We start from the raw sequence: 23,836 nt of genomic DNA on the forward strand, positions 1-23,836 counted from the left end.
GTTTTGTCTGTCCCAATGATCCGAGGAGTTAACTGTCTGAGGCTTTATGCCCCTGGCAGGGTCACCCATGGCAAACAGGTCCTACGTGAGGGACCAGACAAAGCACGGCTAAAAACAAAACCCGAATGATGAATGAGAAATATGGACCCCAGTTTCCCTTGCCCGGACGCAGGTCACTGGCGCCCCCTCTGGAGCCAGGCCTGGGCAATGACAGTGAGACGTGGACGGGCGATTGGGAGGACCCCCCACCCCGCCAGATCAGAACTCGAATGGTGTTTTTTTTAAAAATTTTATTGGACTTCTGTGCTTGTCACGGATTGTCCATAATGAACACCTTGTTCAAACACAAGGGTGTCCATATGTGCACTTGTTACCAGGACACCAGGCCGGAGTTCGAGTGAGTTGGCTCCGATGGTGGGGGAAAATGCCGGTCCAACCTGGCAGACAAAAACGTATTGTGAGGGTCGGTGCAGCGTCTGCTGTGATGCGGACTTTGTATCGTCTGTTGTGGTGAAGACGTTGCTGAGCCAAAAGTCGAAGCTCTCACTTTACCGGTCGATCTACGTTCCAACCCTCATCTATGGTCACGACGAGGTCATGACCGAAAGAATGAGATCCCGGACCCAAGCGGCCGAAATGAGTTTTCCACAGGGTATTCGGGCTCTCCCTTCGAGATAAGGTGAAAAGCTTGGTCATCCGGGAAGGGCTCAGAGTCGAGTCGCTTCTCCTCCACAGAGGAGGTGGCTCGGGCATCTGATTAGGATGTGCCCTGAACGCCTCCATGGTGAGTGGTTTGGTGGTTTGCCTCACCTGAAGGAGGCCCCGGGGACGACACAGGAGGACACGCTGGAGAGACTATGTCAACCAGCTGGCCTGGGAACGCCCGGGATCCCCCGGGAAGAGCTGGAAGAAGTGGCTGGGGAGAGGGAAGTCTGGGATTCCCTGCTAAAGCTATATACCCCTGTGACCCGACGCCTGATGAGCAGTCGAAAATGGATGGATCGATGGACATTTTGGACATTTTTTTTCATATTAAATTGTATAGATAATAAATCACCTCTCTGTGTACCCTGAAAAGACCTTATGGCATGTTCAGAGCAGCAAAGTGGCATGAGTACATGTTGATCTGATCAGAACACATTGCTTTTGTTGACAATACGAGTATAGACATGGTCCTATGCTCAATCTCATTTGGAGAAACAACAGTTCATAAAGTCTGAAATACAGTATGAAAAATTATGTCAGATGTGCACACACATTTGCTTTAAAAAAGTAATTTAGTGCAACAAACTGACAAACAAGCAATTGTGTCAGTTCAATAAGTTGTTCAAAAAGCAGACTTCGCCTATCAAGCCCAATTTGTTAGCCTAAATTGATTGTGTTATTATTCATGCTCCATAATGCAATTTAGAAATCTCTCTCCTTGTGTTATTCGTAGTTCACCAATGCGTAACACACTTTCTATAACACCTGGAAAGCAAGATTACGTGCAAAGTCATAATTTTAGTTCCAGAGTGAAAAAGTGTGTTTCTCCAAATATAAGTACCCGGTACTGGTGAGGAGAAAAAGTGGGGGTTTTTTTCCAATTCAATTATCTACTTCACAACCTCAAAGGCCACTCTGAAAAACAAAAAATAGGAAAGAACTGGATATAAACACAATACTGTACTGGGTAGTACTCAAGATGGCTTTTCTTTGTTGCCAGACGGGGCTTTGCGTAGCCTCCACATCCTCTTTTCATGTGTGGCCTGTCCCAAACCACGTGGGGCAACATTTGTCACAAATGTAAACCAGGATCTCCAAGATGGCTGTTGGAGAATAGTTGGCAGTGTCAGGTAAAACTAGCCCGATGGACTTAAATACGCATGCAGGCGAGTATTGGTGCCCAATAATTGTGAGTGTGTAAATGTCAGGGCGTATTCCAAGGTCATTTTGTATCCAAACTCAAGCAATCATGTATCACGAAGTTGCTGTATTCGACTTGGAAATGGATTTCATTTTCCATCATGCATCAGAAAATCGTAAAAACTTCTTTCTTTATTTTGCTTGTCAAACCTGTAAAACATGCTAAAAGCATTGTATTTTTCCTCATATTTATTTTATATATTATATATATTTTAAAAAATGGGTTCTACTGTATTAAACAAAGATTGGAGCCCCCTACAAAACACTAGAAACCACACTAGCCTAGTTTTTTTCTCTTATCTTTGTATCTGTTGGTTGTTAAAGAAGACACTTTTTGAGGTGAGGGACCGGTAGGGTAAATGACTGAACTGACCAGTTGCCTTTTGGGAGAGGAGCAAGAGTCAATGACACAGATGGTCATTGTAGAAGCTAGTCACAGGCGTTTGTCTTATTAACCTGGCCCACGCAAAAAAAACAAAACAAAACAAAAACCTTTTAACACAACTTTGTAGAGCTGTGGTGCCAAGGAACATTGTAATCCAGTATATGTGCAGATCTGGATTAAGGTGCACTTTCACTTCATGGTGTTTGATTCACTATGGCATCAATGGGTAAATCCACCCTTGAATCAAAAGAGCAACATCCTCCCGTTTGTAAACCCCAACATCATACGTGAATGTGGAAATTGCTCGCTAACTCACAAACTAGTGGAAACAATGTATTCATGGTTGGAGTGGAATAGGAGGTGTGCTGTCCACAGGGCGAGCAGCAGAGAGGCCAGATGATATCAAACGCTCAAATTGCGTGTATTCGTGTGCATGGTGTGTCTGAGATTGCTCTACTTATTTTGTCCTGTGGTCGCCCCAACTCTCAGTGACATTGGCGTCTGTCTTTCGTTCCGATTATTTTCATGTTCCCTATGAATGGGATTATCTTCCATGTTGTCCCCTTAAAATGTGCTGTCCCAAACTGCTTTTCATCTACTAAAAACATAATATTTTCATCTTCCTCGTCCATCATCCTTCAATGGCAGATATTCCTGACAAATGCAGGTGGCTAATCTAAGAGTCTTCCTCCCCTGTGGAGACAGCCAATCGCATGGCCACAGGCAGATGATCCGTGAGGCCAGCCAACTGTGTGACAAAGCTGAACTCCTCTATTTCCTGGAAAGCAAGAAAGGAAGGAAGGTCATGATGCTGACTCATTCAAAGTGTCGCATCTTTTCAGGCAGCCATTTTGTTCAGATAGAGCAGGCCTGCCAAAACTCAAACCACACTTCAGGCCACAGACCAAACAGGATAAACATTTATGCAACATTGTAGTGGTCATTGTAGCCATTAATCCAGACATCATCTTTAATTTTAAAAAAAGCACAAATTATTTTATATATTTTTGTTTTTGCTGGTTAAAGTTTTTTTTTTTTAAATATTGTTCTCCTGAGATCATGTTGGTGATTAGTTTGGATGCATTAATAGTTATTGAGTTTATGTAATTTTATTTTTCAATATGGTATGGTTTGACATGGTCAGTCAAAAACTATTTATTGTTAAATTAAGGATTCAATGCTATTTTCGAATTTCAGATGCACGTTAAACCTTTTTACTGGAACACAGTTACGAAAGCTATTCTTTGTTGTAAGTTTCTCCATAAAGTTGGTCCATATTTCTTTCTTTTTTTAATTCTCTTATACGTTAATAAGGATACAGTGTTTTGCAAAGGCGTATTTATAACAATTTTATAGACAAATTATACTATTTATAACCGTGCGGGGGGGAGCGAGATGTTTTCCTCTTCCTTGGGCGGGGGGCGGGGGGGGGGGGGCATGACAGAAAATAATTGAGAACCACTGGGTTAATGGAACATTCTAAATCATAGGTGTCAAACTGAGGTCCTGGAGGGCCGCTGTCCTGCATGTTTTCCAAGTCTCCCCGTTGCAACACACCTGATTCAAATGAACAGGTTCAATGTTGAACAGGTTGATGAAAATGAAGGTTCAATGTTGAACCTGTTCATTTGAATCAGGTGTGTTGCAACAGGGAGACTTGTAACCCCGCTGGGCCTCCAGGACCTGAGTTTGACACTTATGTTCTAAATTGTGACTGTTAAGTACGAATGGTTGTTCGTTGAACTGTGCCCTGTGTTTGGTTGGCAACCAGTTCAGGGTGTACCCGGCCCATTGCCCGATAATGGCTGGGAAGGCTCCAGCACACCCGCGGACCTCGTGAGGAGAAGCGGTTCGGAAAACGGATGGATGGATGGAAAGTTCTGTGTCATAGAGAATCTCAGGGCGAAGTGCAGGTGCTCAGTGAGGCCACGATGTGATGTTTTGTTCATTTTCATCACAGAGGAGAGAATCAGTGGTGGTCAGCACCAACAGCACGCATGCACGCACATTGAAAGGATGGAATTGTCCACAGATGAGTAGGGAGCGGTGGCAATGATCCTGATGGATTAACCACTTTGATACGCATGAATGAAGACGAAAACAATTATAATTGCTTGAAATCAAAGAAAACATTTCAGCTTCTATGTAATGTTTGGGGCAGCAATTGCCTGTTTTATTATTATTTGCTTAATGGCAAGGAACACCTTTGTGAGGCAGAGTAATGTGTTCCTCATTTTGTGCTTTTTATCTTCATACTATCATCAAAACTAAGCATTTATCCACTCGTTCATGAATCATCTATGCCGAATAAAGCCACTAAAGGTAGCGAAAGGTAACATAAATACTGAATACATAAATTTTACATGAACTATGTAAAATTAGTATGCATATTAAAAGTGACCGTTTACTGGGAGGTGGTTTGCTAGCCAGGAATTAGACTTATAGGCGCGAGACGTTTTGTGTCAAACGTGATAGGCAGTCATACTTTCCATCTTCTTTCAACACGGTGGGCCATTATTATGTGGCTGGTTGGTTGAAACAAAAACACAAAACAAGTCATGAAATGTCGACTTAGGTTTGTTTTAACAGTGCCACTCAAAACAGATGGAGTCACTGATGCGAATGGAATTTACAATCACCATGTTCTGACAAAAGGGGGCATCATGTGATGGGTTTTCTAACACCCCCCCCCCCTCCCCGACAAACATATTTTACAATGTGAGAGGATTCCAGTTTATGAGATTTTATTATTCACCCTTCTAGTTTTCAATTTCGCCTGGGAGGACTGCAATTCTAGATGAACAAATGAACTACTGCGGGCCTCTGATGGGATCAATTGAGGCAACCATCCCATCTGGGAAGAAGGTGGATTGTGATTTTATCCAAAAGAATAATTTAAGACTGAACAAAACAGGGGGTCTAACGTGTGTGGTATCTCTTTTCAGTGCAATTGATGCCTTTGAAGATTTTGTTTTATTTTAAGATCCAATTAAATTCCAAGAGACATTTTATGTTTTTTTTAAATTGGAAATTTACATGTCTTGACGTAGTTCTTCATGCAACTTTTGTCATTCAACATCAGCCAAAGATGTCATTTAAAATTGACACAACATCGCCTTATGACACAAAATGCCACGGAAACTCAAAGACAAGCATAAGAGGAAGAAGACAATTTGTAAATTCGTTGCGACGATAGCTTTTTATACATGTAACGATAAGCAACACACCGTTAATTATAACAGCGGCACAGCTGTTTTGCTTGTGAAAACTGAGACTTTTGAGGTACAGGTGCGCAATTTGTGAAAATGTTTCTGAACACTGACTTGACTGTAATATTGTTCCTAAGCCATACCAATTTCCAATCCTGTTGCAGGCCCTCGTCACTGTACAAAATGTAGTCAATCCGGCGTCCGTTGCCTTTCAGTGGAATGTTTCTTCCCTTCTGGCTCTTGGAGGGACAATGGCTTTTACTGGGAGGAAACACCAGGTACTCCTTTCTGCCCTCCTCATTCTCCATCACTCTAAATTGATACAACAGAGATGAAACATGATTGGTGAACATTTACTACAGAGGAAGATGCTCCATCCAAACACAAGCAATGTCACCGATGAAGCTACAATATTTGCAGCAAAATGGAATGCCTACCAGATTGGCAATCCGTATTATCTAGATGTATGTTTTTTCTATTTACAAAGACAACATATTGATTAATACCGTATTTTCCGCACTTGTTTACATGAAATGAAAATATATATAGCATAGATTCACAGCAACCGGGAGGATACATCATGCAACTTTTCTGCTAAGTATCCAATGGATAAACAAAGTATGGGCTTTAGCGACAACCAAGACCTGGTCTTGTCTGGATTCAGAAAGACTGGAATAACTGGAACTGGAACCGATTTTGAGTCTGACGACAGCAATGTAATGAGGAATTTTCCACTTCATCTTCCTCCAGAGTTGCCGGAGTTATTCACTGAGGACGAAGAATTCAACTGATTTAGTGAGTTCGAGTGAGAATTATTAATTCGGGTAAAAGTAAAACTGTTTTATTCTCTATGCTATAGTGACATAAAGATGTTCATTATGTTACATTAAGGCGGTGGCCAGTGGTTAACGCATCGACCTCACAGTGCAGAGGTTGTGGCCTTCCTGTGTGGAGTTTGCATGTTCTCCCCGGGCCTGTGTGGGTTTTCTCCGGGTACTCCGGTTTTCCTCCCACATTACAAAAACCTCAATGGCAGGCTGATTGAACACTCCAAATTGTCCCTAGGTGTGAGTGTGAGCGCGGATGGTTGTTTGTCTCTGTGTGCCCTGCGATTGGCTAGCAACTGGTTCAGGGTGTCCCCCGCCTACTGCCAGAAGACAGATCCAGCACCCCCCGCCACCTTTGTGAGAATAAGCGGATCGGAAAATGAGTGAATGAATGAATGAATGTTACATTAATACTGGACACCTTTTCGGATCCCCTTTTTGGTTATTTTTCATGCAGCTGAATAACCTTCAATCTTATTTTTTTCTTTATTCCTTTATTAATGTAAGAACTTGCCTCCCAAGATGAAATGTCTGTTTTTGATCTAGTATTTCATCGAATAAATTACTCACAAAAATGCAACTTATTATTTTTTAGACTTCTGCATTTTTGGGCTGGTACGAATTATACTCTGGAGTAATTTATAGTCCGGAAAGTACGGTATTTAATTGAACAACCAGATGACGATTGCCCATAGTCCTAACCATTTAAAAAACCAAAGTGATATTAGGACAAAAAGATGACAAAATCACTGACTTACTTTTGTAAACTTTCCGGTGAACTGACCTCATCATCGTAAAGGCCACTGGGATCCAGCAGTGTACCTTTTCAATGGTAGTGAAGAAACACATCACAGTACTTCAGCATACAGGCAAAGAGCACAGTGGCAGATACATGTATTATTATTATTATTATTATTATTTTGTAAAGTAGTCTTTTTGCAATATATTACTCCTTGAAATGACCCATGTGTAAAATAAATAAAAATCATACTGTGTAATTTGGTAACATTCTTTCATTTTGCTCATCACCTGCAGTTGTTCTTGCATGAACTTTCTTGTCATGATCCTGATCTTGTGTGTCTCCAGCAGGTGGCAGAGAAGGGCTTTCCCTCCAGCGTGCACGCCTGCTGCCAGTATGTTAATCAAGTGAAGGCATGCATTTAAGGAGTTCCTGTGCCAAGTCTCTGTCGGATTATTGACCTTCTTTGCATGTGTACACTTTATTTTTATTCCAATAGTGCATAAGTATGAGCATACACTTATTTGACACTTCATATAGCCAGCGTAGAACGAAAAAAAAATGGGAAAGAAATTGCGAAATATGTGATCAGCATTCACTTTCACTGACATCAATTTCTTGCATAATGTCTTTTACTTTGCTTCCACCATCTTTCATTTTGATTACTTTTCCCCTGTCTTCAAATGACAGCTCTTCTTTTCTTAACTCCTTGGCATGCAAAGGTCCGTTTTGAAGCCATTTTAGCAATGAAACGTTCGTGCTGCATCTGAAACTGACAATAACAAATACTTCTTGTACTACTGCGCATGTGTAAACCAGTGTGGTGGTTGCTATTGCTGTTTCGGAGCGAAGCAGTAGGAGTTGCTGTGGCAGGCTGAGGTGGGATTAGACTTTTGCGGAAGGCTTGTTTTTGTTGTAGTGAACCTCTTTGTGAGGCAAGGGCAGAGAACAAGATTTTGTATAATACAACAGGGGGGCTTTTCATTGTAGGGGGAGCAGAAAAGTGGGAATGACTTTCATGCATGAAGATTTTTTCACACTAGGGCGTATTTCCGCCCATGTAAATTGCGTTCTAGAGAATTTCACTATAACTATTTCCTTGCCTTTGCAAGTGCTTTTTGTTAATATATTGTTTTTTGTCTGTTCCTTGTTGACCAGAGATTTCTTTTCGAACCATGTCGGTGGCGCTTTTGTTATTAACTAAATATTTTTTTTGGCCTGATTTTTTTTGGGTGTCTACGTTTGTGGGATCTGATCGTCATTCAGTTCGTTCCCCGAACTGTGTTATTTCTTGAATCCCACAGGGGCACCCAAATGATAAAACACTTCTCGGAATATAGTTTGACTCAGTGGTAGATGACAATAGCACACCTGCAAACATAATGTGGACAGGCGGTAAAAAATTGATTCATGGGGAAATAACCCACCCCCCATCCCTCCCGAAAAAAATATCTGACTCATGCTTGTCCATCACACAATATCACATCTACAAAAATAGGTCCTTAGTGAAGAAAGACAATTTGTTCCTGAAATATCATTGACCTGAATATCACTTCCTTTTCAGACCAGATCCTTTGGTTACTACGCCACAAATGCTCATGCACCATCACTCGGCGAGATGGATTTCAGTTTAAGAGGTGGGAGCACGGCAATTCAACCCAAGAGCCAGATTTCACGTTATTCTGCTTGATTTACATTGTTTCTATTAAACATGGATTTATCTTTAGTGTGTGTGTGTGTGTGTGTGTGTGTGTGTGTGTTTGTGTTACCCAGAGCCCATGGTTTGTCCTCTCCTGGCCCCTGGCGACACGGGTCCTTGTATATAGAGAAAAGTGCATGTTGTTGTTCCAACTTGTCCTCTGGGGGGGAACAAAAACATTACAAACACATATTCAGATTGACCTGAAGTGGGACTCCAACATCAACCACATCCTCAAAAAAGACCACAGAGATGATACTTTTTGTGGGGAAAGCACGGCCTGTGACAGGAGCTTTTGAGGCATTCATTGAATCAGTTCTTTCTTCTTACGTCCCATATGGTCACTGGAAAAAACAGTGGTGTCTCCGATCCCACTGGGAAGCTGCAAGTACTCACAAATGGGCAAACAAAGTCTTCTCTGACTCATCTCACATTGTACACCGCCATACCGACCCCTTTTCTCGAGTAGGGCTGTTGAACGCTGCAGGCTAAAGCCAACAGACATTCGAACAACTTCTTTCCCCTTGTCATTAACTTCTCAAAGAATCAACTTGTTTTTTAATTGCAACATTTTATCAAAATGTTGCACACTTGTGTTGTATGATGATAGCATTGACAATTTGCCCTAGTTTTTGCACACATCTGTTGTCTGCGTTCCTGTATCAAACATTGCCATGTTGAATAAGTCCTCCATATGTGCACTATTGAAAATTCCCTCAAGCGGAAATCAAGTCAAAAAAATTCTGAACAATATTATATGCCCCCACCAGTCCAAACATAGTTTCCTTATTAATTTTGCATTTGTGGAGTATGAATTAAGCATAAAAATCCTTCCGCTTTTATCCATCTCAGGGGGTTGTCATTTTGCCTCGCAATCCTACTTGCTGTCAACTGAAAATGACATCACAGTGCTCAAGGCATGCGAATGTCACGTGACCAAACCCAGAAAACATGCTCTCCATACAAAACTTTAATGAAGCAGCCCTGGCTGAAAATGTAAAATTGGAAGGCATAAAAAAGTATCTTGGAGCCATACACTAAATCCAACACTACGTCTGCCATTTTAATTTCCTTTTAGTGATTGTCACAGCTCACCTGTTTTCTGGGCTTGGTCACATGACGTTCGCAAAATGAGCCCTTGTCACCGTGCTGTCATTTTCATTTGACAGCAATTGGCAAAATGGCTGCCCCTTGAGATTGATTAAAACGTTTGGATTTTTCTGCTTACTTCATATTTCACAAATGCGATAGTAATCAGAATACCGTGCTCTGATTCGTGGGGGCACATAAAACATTAAATTGTTAAGATAATTTTTCATTTGACTTCTGCTTTCAGGAATTTTCAACACAATCCAATAATTCATTCATTCATTCATCTTCCGAACCGCTTGATCCTCACTAGGGTCGCGGGGGGTGCTGGAGCCTATCCCAGCTGTCTCCGGGCAGTAGGCGGGGGACACCCTGAATCGGTTGCCAGCCAATCACAGGGCACACAAAGACGAACAACCATCCACGCTCACATTCACACCTAGGGACAATTCAGAGTGTTCACTCAGCCTGCCACGCATGTTTTTGGAATGTGGGAGGAAACCGGAGCACCCGGAGAAAACCCACGCAGGCCCGGGGAGAACATGCAAACTCCACACAGGGAGGCCGGAGCTGGAATCGAACCCGGTACCTCTGCACTGTGAAGCCGACGTGCTAACCACTGGACTACCGGGCCGCCCAAACCAATAATTTCAGTTTCAATTTCAATAATAATAATACTACTACTACTACTAATAATAAAAATATTATTTTCAGTTCATTACAACCCATAACGTTTCTTGAAACGCGATTTCATATAATTTGGCATTTTAAAAGTATTGTTATTGGTAGGTTTGTTTAAAAACATTCTGATTGCTTGTATTAGTTGATAACTTCAAAACTTTACATACATATACACACACACACACACACACACACACACACACTAATATATATATATATATATATATTCATTCATTCATTCATTCATCTTCCGAACCGCTTGATCCTCACTAGGGTCGCGGGGGGTGCTGGAGCCCATCCCAGCTGTCTGCGGGCAGTAGGCGGGGGGCACCCTGAATCGGTTGCCAGCCAATCGCAGGGCACACAGAGACGAACAACCATTCGCACTCACACTCACACCTAGGGACAATTTAGAGTGTTCAATCAGCCTGCCATGCATATTTTTGGAATGTGGGAGGAAACCGGAGCACCCGGAGAAAACATATATATATATATATATATATATACACACGATCCTGATCATACGAACGATCCTGATAATGAAGGATCCCTCAAAGGGTGCAGTCCCATCCAACTATCGGCCAATAACCTGTCTCTCCACAACATGGAAGCTCATGTCAGGCATCATTGTGGCTAAGATAAGTGGACACATGGATCAATACATGAGCGAAGAATAGAAGGGCATTGGTAGAGATACCAGAGGAGCCAAACATAAGCTCCTGGTTGACAGAACAGTCACACAAGACTGCAGGTCCAACCTGTGCACAGCCTGGATTGATTACAAGAAAGCCTATGACTCGATGCCACATACATGGATCACTGAATGCTTGGAGGTGTATAAGGTGAACAGGACCCTAAGAGCCTTCGTTGCGAACTCGATGAGGATGTGGAAAACCACACTTGAAGCCAATGGCAAGCCACTTACCCGAGTGTCCATCAAATGTGGCATATACCAAGGTGATGCACTCTCCCCACTGCTGTTCTGCATAGGACTGATCCCCCTAAGCCAAGTAATCACCAAGACAGGCTATGGATACCGCTTCAGAAATGGAGCTACAATCAGTCACCTCCTCTACATGGATGACATAAAGCTGTATGCTAAGACCGAAAGGGACATAGACTCCCTGATCCACAGGACCAGGATCTACAGCAGCGACATCGGGATGTCATTCAGGCTTGAGAAATGTAGTCGGATGGTGACTAAGAGAGGAAAGGTAGTCAACACTGAAGGGCTCTCACTCCCTGAAGGAACAATAGCAGATATTGAGGACAGCTACAAGTACCTCGGTATACCACAAGTCAATGGCAACCTCGAACTGGCAACAAGGAAAGCGGCTACGGCCAAATACCTCCAGTGAGTGAGGCAAGTCCTAAGAAGCCAGCTCAATGGCAAGAATAAGACCCGGGCAATAAACAGCTATGCCCTGCCAGTGATCAGATACCCTGCAGGAATAATAAGGTGGCCAAAGGAAGAGATTCAGACCACGGACGTTAGGACCCAAAAGCTCCTAACCATGCATGGAGGGTTCCATCCCAAATCCAGCACCCTGAGACTGTACGCAAGCCGAAAGGAAGGAGGCCGGGGACTAGTGAGTGTGAGAGCCATTGTCCAGGATGAAACGTCCAAGCTCCATGAATACATCAAGGAGAAGGCTCCAACGGATGACGTACTAAGAGAATGTCTCAGACAATGGGGAACAGAGGATGAGGCGCTGGAAGAGGCACCATCATGGGAGGACAAGCCCCTAAACGGGATGTACCACTGGACCATAACTGCAGTGGCTGATCTCAAGAAGTCCTATCAGTGGCTAGAGAGGGCTGGCCTGAAGGACAGCACAGAGGCACTCATCCTGGCTGCTCAGGAGCAGGCCTTGAGCACCAGAGCCATCGAGGCCCAGATATACCACACCAGACAAGACCCAAGGTGTAGGTTGTGCAAAGAGGCACCTGAGACGATCCAACACATAACTGCAGGGTGTAAGATGCTGGCAGGGAAAGCCTACATGGAACGCCATAACCAGGTGGCTGGCATAGTCTACCGAAACATCTGTGCGGAGTATGGACTGGAAACCCCAAGGTCCAAATGGAAAACACCTCCAACGGTGGTGGAGAATGACAGAGCGAAGATCCTGTGGGACTTCCAGATCCAGACTGACAAGATGGTAATGGCGAACCAACCAGATATCGTGATCATAGATAAAGGGCAGAGGAAAGCCGTTGTAGTGGATGTAGCGGTCCCAAATGATGGAAACATCAGAAAGAAGGAACACGAGAAACTCGAGAAATACCAAGGGCTCAGAGAGGAGCTGGAGAGAGCCTAGAAGGTAAAGGTGACAGTCGTGCCTGTGGTGGTCGGAGCATTCGGGGCAGTGACCCCCAAACTACATGAGTGGTTGTAACAGATCCCGGACAACATCGGACATCTCAGTCCAGAAATGTGCAGTGCTGGGAACAGCAAGGATACTCCGCAGAACCCTCAAGCTTCCTGGCCTCTGGTAGAGGACCTGAGCTGAATGAGGGACGGAGACCACCCGAGGGGGGGTGAGACAAGGATTTTTTCTTCTGTATATATATACAGTATATACATACCTGTATATATAAAATTGCTATGTTATTTGCATTATTATGAAAACACAATGTGTTCGAGAAATAAGGAGGGCACATCATGAATTCATAAAAAAAAAAAAAAATAGAAAATGTTATTGCATGTCTAATGAAAAAAGGCAGGTCCTTTCGCAAAATGTTTTGATTTTAACCTGAATTCATACCTGAAGAGCAGTTGTCAAAGTTGAGGTCACCCAGAATGACATCAAAGGCCACGAGGTCTTCAAAAAATTTCTCCCCTCCAGAATGATGTGATGAAGCTTGGCGAAACTCCGCACCCCACTGGAGCAACAAGTCCAGTTGTTCGCATCGCACAGAGGCATCACCTGGCCGAAAATACAGTGAAGGAATGGAAACACAGTGTTTTGTCATCAACGTTAACTAACTGATGTTGTTTAAAAACGAGGTAAAAAGAAAGGAAGGGAAGACTGGACGAAGACTGGTTCTTATGACCTGAAGCGTTTGAACTCGGGGAACATGCTTTTTTATTTTTTTGCTGTCCTAAAATAACGTGCAGTTGTACCTCCACTGCGTTAGGGAGCAGTGGCACTCCCAATGGCAGAGTTTTCGCAGGGAGGAAATATGACGAGGCGTATGTAGAACTTGGCTTCAATGTGACTGCGGTGGCAGACGAGGAAAGATCAATGTGCTTATTGTGTCTAAAAATTTTGGTAGCGGACAGCATGAAGCCAAATAAATTAAGGCGTCACTTAAAGACATTACACGCCAATCACACTGATAAGCTGTTTGATTTTTTTTTCAGCCAAAACGTATCGAATATTGCCAACAATCATGCCGCTTTGTGACTGCTACTTCAGTAAACTAAAATACAGGTCCCGGCTACACATTGAGCAGGAGGTGAGAGTTGCTGCGTCCTGCTTCAAACCTCGCTTCGAAAAGCTGTGCATTGCAAAACATGGTCATTGTAGGCATTAATCCAGACATCATCTTTGATTTAAAAAAAAAAAGCACAAATTATTTTAAATATTTTTGTTTTGCTGGTTAATGTTTTTTTTTCAATATTGTTCTCTGAGATAACGTTGGTGATTAGTTTGAATGCATTATTAGTTATTGATTTTATGTCGTTTTATTTTTCAGTATCGTATGGTTTGACATGATGAGTCAAAAAATATTTATTGTTATAATTAAGGATTTAATGTTATTTTTTAATTTCAGATGCACTTTAAATCTTTTCTGTTCCAGTTACTAAAGCTATTCTTTATTGTTCCATAAAGTTGGTCCATATTTCTTTCTTTTTTTATTCTCTTATACGTTAATAAGGATACAGTGTTATGCAAAAGTGTACTTATAACAATTTTATAGACAAACGATAGTATTTATAGTCGTGCGGGGGAAGAGGGTGCGAGATGTTTTCCTCTTCCTTGGGGAGGCATGACAGAAAATAATTCAGAACCACTGGGTTAGACCAATATTTGCCATGCGTTTGAACTGCACGGCTTTCTCAACATTTGGGTATTGGAGGTGCAATGTATAATTTTATTCTTCCTTAGCAGACAAAAATAAGGTGCAGCTGGTTTTGAGGGACTCAAAACAACATGAAGTGTGAGATAATAGATTATAATTTAGGATTTATTTTTTACTCTGCCGCATTTAATGCATCCAGTTTTATAGATAAGGGCCTCTCTTTTTCCATTGCACTGTATGTAATTTGGATTTGTCCGATAAAGATTTTCAATACTATGATACTCTTACAAGTGAGAAGAAGAATCAAAATATATCGCTGCCTTCCACATTGTACTCGATTTCCCATGGCCACAGCTGTAACTGTGGGTCTGTTCTGGCCTTGACACAAACACCAAATGTGGGCAGAGCAAAAAAATCTTCTCCTCTCGGCCCCTGCCATTTACAGAGATATTGAACAGCAAGGTGGAACAAAGGTGCATTAACCTGAAATCAAGAAGCTGTGGAAAAGTTAACACATCTGATCAGTCCAGTGTCTGTCTACTCTGGCTCTCTCCGTAAGTCAGTTGGTAGCTATCAGCCCCAGAAAACAGACACACACGAGCCTGGCATTGTTTTGAGACAAACCATCACTGCCCGTACTTCCTGACATCGATTGAATTGCATTAAAGTGCTGCAACATAGCAAGCGGCTGTCCGGTCTGAAATGGCACACAGGCAAGGAACTGGCTCTGAGAATGGTTTCGACAAAACAGCTACTATAGCTAGCTTTGTCATCTGGTTTTTCATCTGGTTTTTCACACACAGACACACATACACACACACACACACACGCGCGCACACACACACACACACACACACACACACACACACACACCAAATATCGAGAAACAATAATTCGTGGCCCTATTTTCGTGCCAAGCGTAAGTTGAGCGCAAAGCACATTCTAACTGTGCACATTAGTGGAGTTTTCTTTTCTTTTATGATTTATATTGACCATTGAAATAAGAATGACGTGTTTACGCTATTGTGTGAGTGAACAAAGCCGTCTTCTTCACTGGTCAATGGAAGTGGCTTCTCTCATCCTCTTTAAAGTCAGTGCAGGAGTGGCTTTGACGTACGTGGCTTAAGCAGAAGTAAGCCAAGTACGTTTATCAAGAACTGCCAACAGACTTCCTGTTGTGAATGATGTAAAATTGGCCAGGGCAATCGCAGATCAACACTGTGAAGTGGGCACTTGGAGACAGGCCTTCCACCCGTGTGTGACCACTCCCCCTCGTATCGCTGTGCCATGGCACACACGAAACAACAAGTTTAGTGTGTATGGCACACTTTAGTGTGTGCCTTGCGATTGGCTGGTAACCAGTTCAGGGTGTCTCCCACCTACTGCCCGAAGACAGCTGGGATAGGCACACCCCGCAACCCTTGTGAGGACAAGTAGATCGGAGAATGGATGGGTGAATAGATGATGCTGATGATGATGATAATAACAATGCATTTAATTAATTGATTCCTACAATGATTCATTGGATTTGATGCACGCTGTTGTCATATTTATGAATGAAGTACAATTACATTGATCACACATATCAGTTACATATCAGTACTGAATCATTGCTTATCAAAATTAAGATTCACTTTGTGTTGAATAACACCCCATCTACAAACACTCACACATAGGGACAATTTAGAGTGTTCAATCAGCGTGCCATGCATGTATTTGGAATGTTGGAGGAAACCGGAGTAGCCGGGAATAAACCTACGCAGGCACGAGGACAACAAGCAAACTCCACAGAGGACGACTGGAGCCGGAATCAAACCCTGCACCTCTGCACTGTGAAGTCGATGCGCTAACCACTGGATCATTGGCCGCCTACTTGTGTACAACTGCTGTAAATGGTTAGAGTTCGTAAAGGTAAAAACAATTCTACGACAAGTGCTTCCGTTACCCCCCCCCTTCCCCCCACACACTTTCCTCCTCGCCATTTTAACCCTGAACACATTTAACAGTAGAAAATAGGAATGATGAGAAAGTAAATGGCACACATAATTGTACATAACATAACCATTTGCTCTTTGAGTGCCTATGTAAAGGACTTTCACATATTTTAGGACTCAAATATATTTTATTTTCTTTATCCCTGCCTTTCTTTGCCCCAATTCTCCTTCTCCCCCGAAGGGTCTTACGTTAGTTCTATATTTAGTAACCGCCCTGGCAGTGCTATGTTTAGAACTGTGAGAAATGCAGGAGGAGCTCAACATATCAGGCAGGGGTGGAAGACATGTCTCGAGTAAAAAATGAGGGAGCCATTGACCAGAGCTTTAAATAGGGCTCTGACGCTCTAAACAGCTTGAGCCAGTCGCCAAGGGAACTGGCGGAGGAAGAACGCAGAAATTCTAGTGCACACATATGTGGTGATTTGGACGTACTGTACCACCACATACAGATATGAAAATGTGTCATTCTGGTCACCCACTCAGAAACAAATATAAATATGTTTGTATTGCTTACAAACAAAGACATTGAAATGGAAATCACGAAGTAAAACTTCGCTTGATAAAATGAGGATGGAGTCAGAAATGTTTTGAAAGCTCTTCTGTATCATTGTACCTTCTATGGCATGGAGGTGGGTGCATGTGAGATATCCCACAACCCTCTGCTCTTGATGGGAGGTGCCCACGTGAACCTGGAGACATAAATTTGACAGGATGTAAATAAACATGTCAGGTTGTAAGTTATGGGGAATGTTTGCATAGCAATTAGGTACCGGTACAGTAAAATCAACAAGTAGATCATGGCAGCATTTCTTTAAATTAGCTTAGCGGGGAGGAAGGAACACAAAATGACAATCGTCAAATGACAGACAACAAGAAGAGCCTTATTGTTGCTTGTCATACACACACACACACACACACACACACACACACACACACACACGCACATCCATCCATCCAATTTCTGGGGCGCGGGGACGTGCTGGAGGTGATCCCACATGTCTTTGGGTGGTACACCCTGAACTGGTCGCCTGCTAATCGCAGGGCACACATAGTCGAGCAACCATCTACAGTCACACTCGCACTCACACCTTGTGACAAGTTAGAGTGTTCCATTAACCTGGCACACATGTTTTTGGAATGTGGGAGAAAACCGGAGGACCCGGAGAAAACCCACACCGTCATGGGGAGAACATGCAAACTCCACACAGGAAGGCCAGAGGCGGAATCTTCTTCCCTCTAGCCATTAACTCCTTAAACAGTCACTGACGTAGTCACTCTTCTTGTACTACAAAATTGTACTACAAAACTCCTGGTTACTCTAAAATGGTTCAATGTTTTTGTTGTTTACGATGATACTAATGCAGCGTGTTATACCGGAGAAAAATTCCTTGTGTGTTCTACATACTTGGCCAATAAAGATGATTCTGATTCTGAACCTTGGACCGCCGTACCGTGAGGCCGACACATAAACCAGTTGCCCCACTGGCTCACCTTCTGTCTCTCTATCTATCTATCTATCTATCTATATATAAAAGATACCTTATTATTCCTGCAGGGTATCTGATCACTGGCAGGGCATAGCTGTTTATTGCCCAGGTCTTATTCTTGCCATTGAGCTGGCTTCTTAGGACTTGCCTCACTCGCTGGAGGTATTTGGCCGTATATATATCAGGGATGGCGGCCCGGTAGTCCAGTGGTTAGCACGTCGGCTTCACAGTGCAGAGGTACCGGGTTCGATTCCAGCTCCGGCCTCCCTGTGTGGAGTTTGCATGTTCTCCCCGGGCTTGCGTGGGTTTTCTCCGGGTGCTCCGGTTTCCTCCCACATTCCAAAAAACATGCGTGGCAGGCTGATTGAACACTCTAAATCAGGGGTGTCCAAACTTTTTGCCAAGGGGGCCAGATTTTATGTGGTAAAATGTCGGGGGGCCGACCTTTGCTGACATTCTTTACATTGAACAACAATATTGTTCAACAAATTTTAGTAAGCCAATCTGTTTCACATTTCCATTTTTATTTTAATTTCAACAATCTTAAGAATTTCTTTTGGTTCATTTCAAACAGGAATTTGAAATATGACATATCAGTCAATATAAACACGGAGTGATGTCTTGTTAACTCGTGAGTGATGCCCTCTAGTGTCTAAATGCTATTACTCATTTAGTGAATGCTATTACTCATTTAGCCACTAGAGGGAAACAGTACTCTATGAAACATCACTCACCAGTCGACGAGACCTCAGTCAATGCAACACGTGTTCCATTGCGCCCAACCTGCGGGCCAGACGGCACTGATTTTATGACAAGGGGCCGAGGGCCGGATGAAATTCGACCGCGGGCCGGATTTGGCCCGCGGGCCGGATTTGGCCCGCGGGCCGGACTTTGGACATGCCTGCTCTAAATTGTCCCTAGGTGTGAGTGTGAGTGCGAATGGTTGTTCGTTTCTGTGTGCCCTGCGATTGGCTGGCAACCGATTCAGGGTGTCCCCCGCCTACTGCCCGAAGACAGTTGGGATAGGCTCCAGCACCCCCCGCGACCCTAGTGAGGATCGAGCGGCTCTGAAGATGAATGAATGAATATCAGGGATGTGAATCATTAGGGAACAGAATCAACATAGCCGAAGTGCTGTGTTCAAAGCAAACTTGAGAAAAACGAAGTATGCAACTATGGCTTAAATCCACTATAGGCTGAGGACTAGTTTACCTTAGATGTGCACTTTATAATGTTATATTGCTCTGTTTTCAGAATCAGAATCATCTTTATTGGCCAAGTATGTAGAACACACAAGGAATTTGTCTCCGGTATAACACCCTGCATGAGTATCATCGTAAACAACAAAATCATTGAACCATTTTAGAGTATACCAGTAGTTTTGTAGTACCATTTTGTGGTGCAAGAAGAGTGACTATGTCAGTGACTGTTTAAGGAGTTAATGCCTAGAGGGAAGAAGCTGTTTAAGTGTCTACTGGATTTGGTGCGCATGGATCTGTAGCGTCTGCCTGAGGGGAGTGGCTGAAAAAGGTGGTGGGCAGGGTGCAGGGGATCCAGGAGGATTTTCCGTGCCCTTGTCTTGATTCTTGCAGTGTGCAAGTCCTCAAGAGTGGGTAGGGCGGTGCCAACGATTTTTTCCGCCGTCCTAACTGTCCGTTGAAGTCGGATTTTGTCCTTTTTTGTGGCGGCCCCAAAACAAACCGTGATGGAAGAACACAGGATTGATTCGATGACTGCCGTGTAGAACTGTCGTAGCACCTCCTGTGGCAGGCCATGCTTCCTCAGCAGCCTCAGGAAGTACATCCGCTGCCGGGCCCTTTTCAGGATAGAGATGGTGTTGACTTCCCACTTCATGTCCTGGGAGACTGTGATTCCCAGGAACTTGAAGGTCTCGGCGGTTGACACAGGGCAGTTGGATAGTGTGAGGGGCAACTGAGGAGAAGAATGTTTCCTGAAGTCCACGATCATCTCTACAGTCTTGAGCGTGTTCAGCCCGAGGTTGTGTCGGCCGCACCAGAGCTCCAGCTGCTCCACTTGTTGGCGGTACGCAGACTCGTCGCCGTCTTTGATGAGACCGATGACCGTGGTGTCGTCTGCGAACTTTGAGTTTGACAGCTGCATCTGTTGAGGTGCAATCGTTTGTGTAGAGAGAGAAGAGCAGTGGCGAGAGGACACATCCCTGTGGGGCTCCAGTGCTGGTGGTGCGTATTGATGATGTTGTTGCTCCCAGTCTCACCTGTTGTGTCCGTCCCGTCAGGAAGCTGAGGATCCACTGGCAGATCGCAGGGGACACACCGAGGTGGAGTAGTTTGGGGGTGAGGAGTTCCGGGATGATGGTGTTGAACGCAGAGCTGAAATCCACAAACAGAATCCTTGCGTAGGTCCCTGGGCTGTCGAGGTGCTTGAGGATTTAGTGCAGACCTATGTTGACTGCGTCTTCCACAGACCTGTTTGCTCGGTAGGCAAACTGGAGAGGGTCCAGCAGGGGTCCAGTGACGTTCTTTAGGTGGTTCAGCACAAGGCGTTCAAAGGACTTCATGACCACAGACGTCAGGGCGACTGGCCTATAGTCGTTCAGTTCCGATGTTGCCGATTTCTTGGGAACTGGGATGATGGTAGACTGTTTGAAGCAGGATGGGACCTCACACAGCTCCAGGGATCTGTTGAAGATCTGTGTGAAGACCGGAGCCAGCTGGTCAGCGCAGACTTTCAGGCAGGAGGGGGACACTTAGTCGGGCCCCGAAGCTTTCTTGATCTTTTGCTGCTTGAAGAGCCGTCTCACGTCCTGTTCGTGGATCTGTAGTGGAGAAAAAGAGGGTGGGTGGGTAGGTAGAGTGGTTTCTGGTAGAGGTGGGTGTGAGTGGGAAATGGGGGTGTCCTTTTCAAATCGGCAGAAAAACATGTTTAGTTCATTAGCAAGACCCGTATTGTTCACTGTTTGGGGGGGTGGCATTCTATAGTTAGTGATTGCTTTCAGGCCCTTCCATACAGATGCAGAGTCGTTAGCAGAGAACTGGTTTTTCAGCCTCTCTGCATAGCTTCTCTTTGCGATGTTAATTTCCTTCGTCAATTGGTTTCGGGCATGTTTGTACAGTGCCCGATCTCCACTTCTAAATGCGGCCTCTTTCTCTTTCCTGAGTTGCCTGAGTTTGGGAGTAAACCATGGCTTGTTATTGTTGAACGAACGGAAGGACTTCGTTGGTACACACATGTCCTCACAGAAACTGATGTATGATGTTACAGTGTCTGTGTATTCATCCTGGGTGCCCGTTGAAGTTTCAAAGACGCCCCAATCAGTGCAGTCTAAGCATTCTTGTAGGGCTAGCTTTGCTTCATCTGTCCATTTTTTCACAGTCTTAACAACCGGTTTAACACATTTGAGTTTCTGTCTGTATGTAGGTATTAAGTGGATTAAATTGTGGTCAGAAAGACCCAATGCTGCACGGGCGACCGATCGGTATGCATTTTTGATTGTTGTATAGCAGTGGTCTAGAATGTTGCCTTCTCTGGTGAAACAGTCGATGTGCTGCTTATATCTGGGAAGTTCACGGTTAAGATGTGCTCTATTAAAATCGCCCAAAATGATCAGGGGTGACTCTGGGTATTTTAGCTCGAGTTTGTTTACTTGTTCGGCTAGCGTTTGTATCGCCGTGTTAGCGTTAGCTTGTGGCGCAATGTAAACACCGACTAGTAAAAAGGAGGTGAACTCACGTGGCGAGTAGAATGGCTTGCAGTTTAAAGACAGCGACTCCAGGTCCGGGCTGCAGTGTGCGTCGAGCTTCGTGACATCAGTGCACCATTCTTCGTTGATATAGAAGCAAATCCCACCACCTTTCGATTTCCCTGATAGCTCCGTGTCGCGGTCGGCTCGGAGAAGGCGGAAGCCGGGTAGATGTAGCGCGGGATCTGGATGGCGGTCACTGAGCCAGGTTTCAGTGAAGCAGAGCGCAGCAGAACGTGCAAATGTTTTGTTGGTCTTTGTGAGGAGAAGAAGTTCATCCATCTTGTTTGGCAGAGATCGTAGATTAGCAAGATGGATCGATGGGAGCGGGGTTCGAAATCCACGCTGCCGGAGCTTGACGAGCACGCCGGCTCGCTTCCCCCTCCTCCGGCGGCGTTTCCAGCTCCGTACAGCGCAGCCGCTCCGCTCGCGATTAGCTCCGAAAAACCTTGTGGATTTTCGTGTGCTGGTGAAAAAAGACCGAGCGTAGACTCCCCAATGCGCAGCAACTTTTCCCTCGTGTAAGTAAGCCGCTCAGGGTCGCCAAAAACAAACGAAAATGACAAAAACAGGGGTAATACTAGGGAGCGTGTGACCGCGGCTGCCATCGCTGTCGGCGCCTGATTCCATAAAAAGAGCTGTTAAGGGAGCTGTTGTGTGACAAAATATTTTTTTCACTGTTGTTGATGGACAGTAATATTGTGTGAGAGATTATGTGTGAATAACTGCTCCAAGTGAAAAATGTTCATGTAAAATTGAAAATCGAAATTGTTATTTCAGTAAATATTTGCATTTTGCACCTGAAAACTGATTCATGATTCCATGTTGATGAGAGCATTAAAATGGGGAAAAATAGGACAAAAATATATAAAAAGAAATTCAGAAATGATAAAAATTGCGTGAGTAAGCACAATTAATTTTAAGAATATATATATATATATATATATATATATAGAGAGAGAGAGAGAGAGAGAGAGAGAGAGAGAGAGAGAGAGACAGAGAGAGACAGAGAGAGAGAGAGAGAGAGAGAGAGAGAGAGAGAGAGAGAGAGAGAGACAGAGAGAGACAGAGAGAGAGAGAGAGAGCTTTCAAACAATTAAAATATTGTTATATATATATATATATATATATATAATTAAATTTAGTTTATTTGAGTTAATTATGACAGTTGCATTTTTAATTACATTAAATATTTTAATTGTTTGAAAGCTCTCTCTCTCTCTCTCTCTCTCTCTCTCTCTCTCTCTCTCTCTCTCTCTCTCTCTCTCTATATATATATATATATATATATATATATATATATATATATATATATATATTGAATGCTTAAAGTGTATGAAAAACAAACCTGAAAAAAGTTACCAGTGTTGCAAAGAAACAAACAAAGCCCTCATTTTCATGTCCACATCGGAAATGTTAAATGTTGCTAGATTCGTTGAGTTATGAACTCATTTTATTTGATACGTATCTCTCATCACAGGGTATTCAGAGAAGAGCGGCAAGTGACAATGATCAGCGACTTCATATTCATTCAGTCATTCATCTTCCGAGCCGCTTGATCCTCACTAGGGTCGCGGGGGGCGCTGGAGCCTATCCCAGCTGTCTTCGGGCAGTAGGCGGGGGACACCCAGAATCGGTTGCCAGCCAATCGCAGGGCACACAGAAACGAACAACCATTCACACTCACACTCACACCTAGGGACAATTTAGAGTGTTCAGTCAGCCTGCCACGCATGTTTTTGGAATGTGGGAGGAAACCGGAGCACCGGGAGAAAACCCACGCAGGCCCGGGGAGAACATGCAAACTCCACACAGGGAGGCCGGAGCTGGAATCGAACCCGGTACCTCTGCACTGAGCGACTTCACACTCAAAGCCAAATCAAGCTGAATTACAAAAGCCTCAATCAGTGAAGGCCCAAGGCGGCTGTCACTAATTACCTGCACATCAATGTCACATGAGGAGTGAGCCAAGATTTCATCTTTCATTATTCCCATAAGCTAGATCACTTTACTTTTGCCTTGATGAAACAAAGCAGTTTGGAGACTGATAAGTTGTGCTGTTGGTTGTCAG

At 43.8% G+C, this 23,836-nt stretch overlaps 2 protein-coding genes across 3 annotated transcripts in view; one reads left to right on the forward strand and one right to left on the reverse strand.

The window, feature by feature from the left end:
• Positions 1 to 288: 288 nt before the first annotated feature.
• Positions 289 to 23,836, reverse strand: part of smpd3 (sphingomyelin phosphodiesterase 3) — a 76,466-nt gene continuing 52,918 nt past the window's right edge. For both annotated transcript variants that reach the window (XM_052060865.1, XM_052060864.1), the window contains 6 exons: positions 17,171 to 17,246; positions 13,303 to 13,464; positions 8,835 to 8,924; positions 7,085 to 7,148; positions 5,643 to 5,811; positions 289 to 3,068 (listed from right to left, as the gene is read on the reverse strand). In XM_052060865.1, coding sequence (XP_051916825.1) covers positions 2,967 to 3,068; positions 5,643 to 5,811; positions 7,085 to 7,148; positions 8,835 to 8,924; positions 13,303 to 13,464; positions 17,171 to 17,246 — 663 coding nt within the window. In that variant the 3' untranslated portion in view covers positions 289 to 2,966. The remainder of the gene's footprint in view (positions 3,069 to 5,642; positions 5,812 to 7,084; positions 7,149 to 8,834; positions 8,925 to 13,302; positions 13,465 to 17,170; positions 17,247 to 23,836) is intronic.
• The window catches only part of LOC127597715 (uncharacterized), a 166,450-nt gene continuing 142,975 nt past the window's right edge, over positions 362 to 23,836 (forward strand). Inside the window, exon 1 of the mRNA XM_052061008.1 lies at positions 362 to 463. The gene's annotated coding sequence lies outside the window, so the exon portion shown is untranslated. The remainder of the gene's footprint in view (positions 464 to 23,836) is intronic.

Source organism: Hippocampus zosterae, chromosome 3, assembly GCF_025434085.1.
Source record: "Hippocampus zosterae strain Florida chromosome 3, ASM2543408v3, whole genome shotgun sequence".
In the NCBI taxonomy this organism is placed as follows: Eukaryota; Metazoa; Chordata; class Actinopteri; order Syngnathiformes; family Syngnathidae; genus Hippocampus; species Hippocampus zosterae.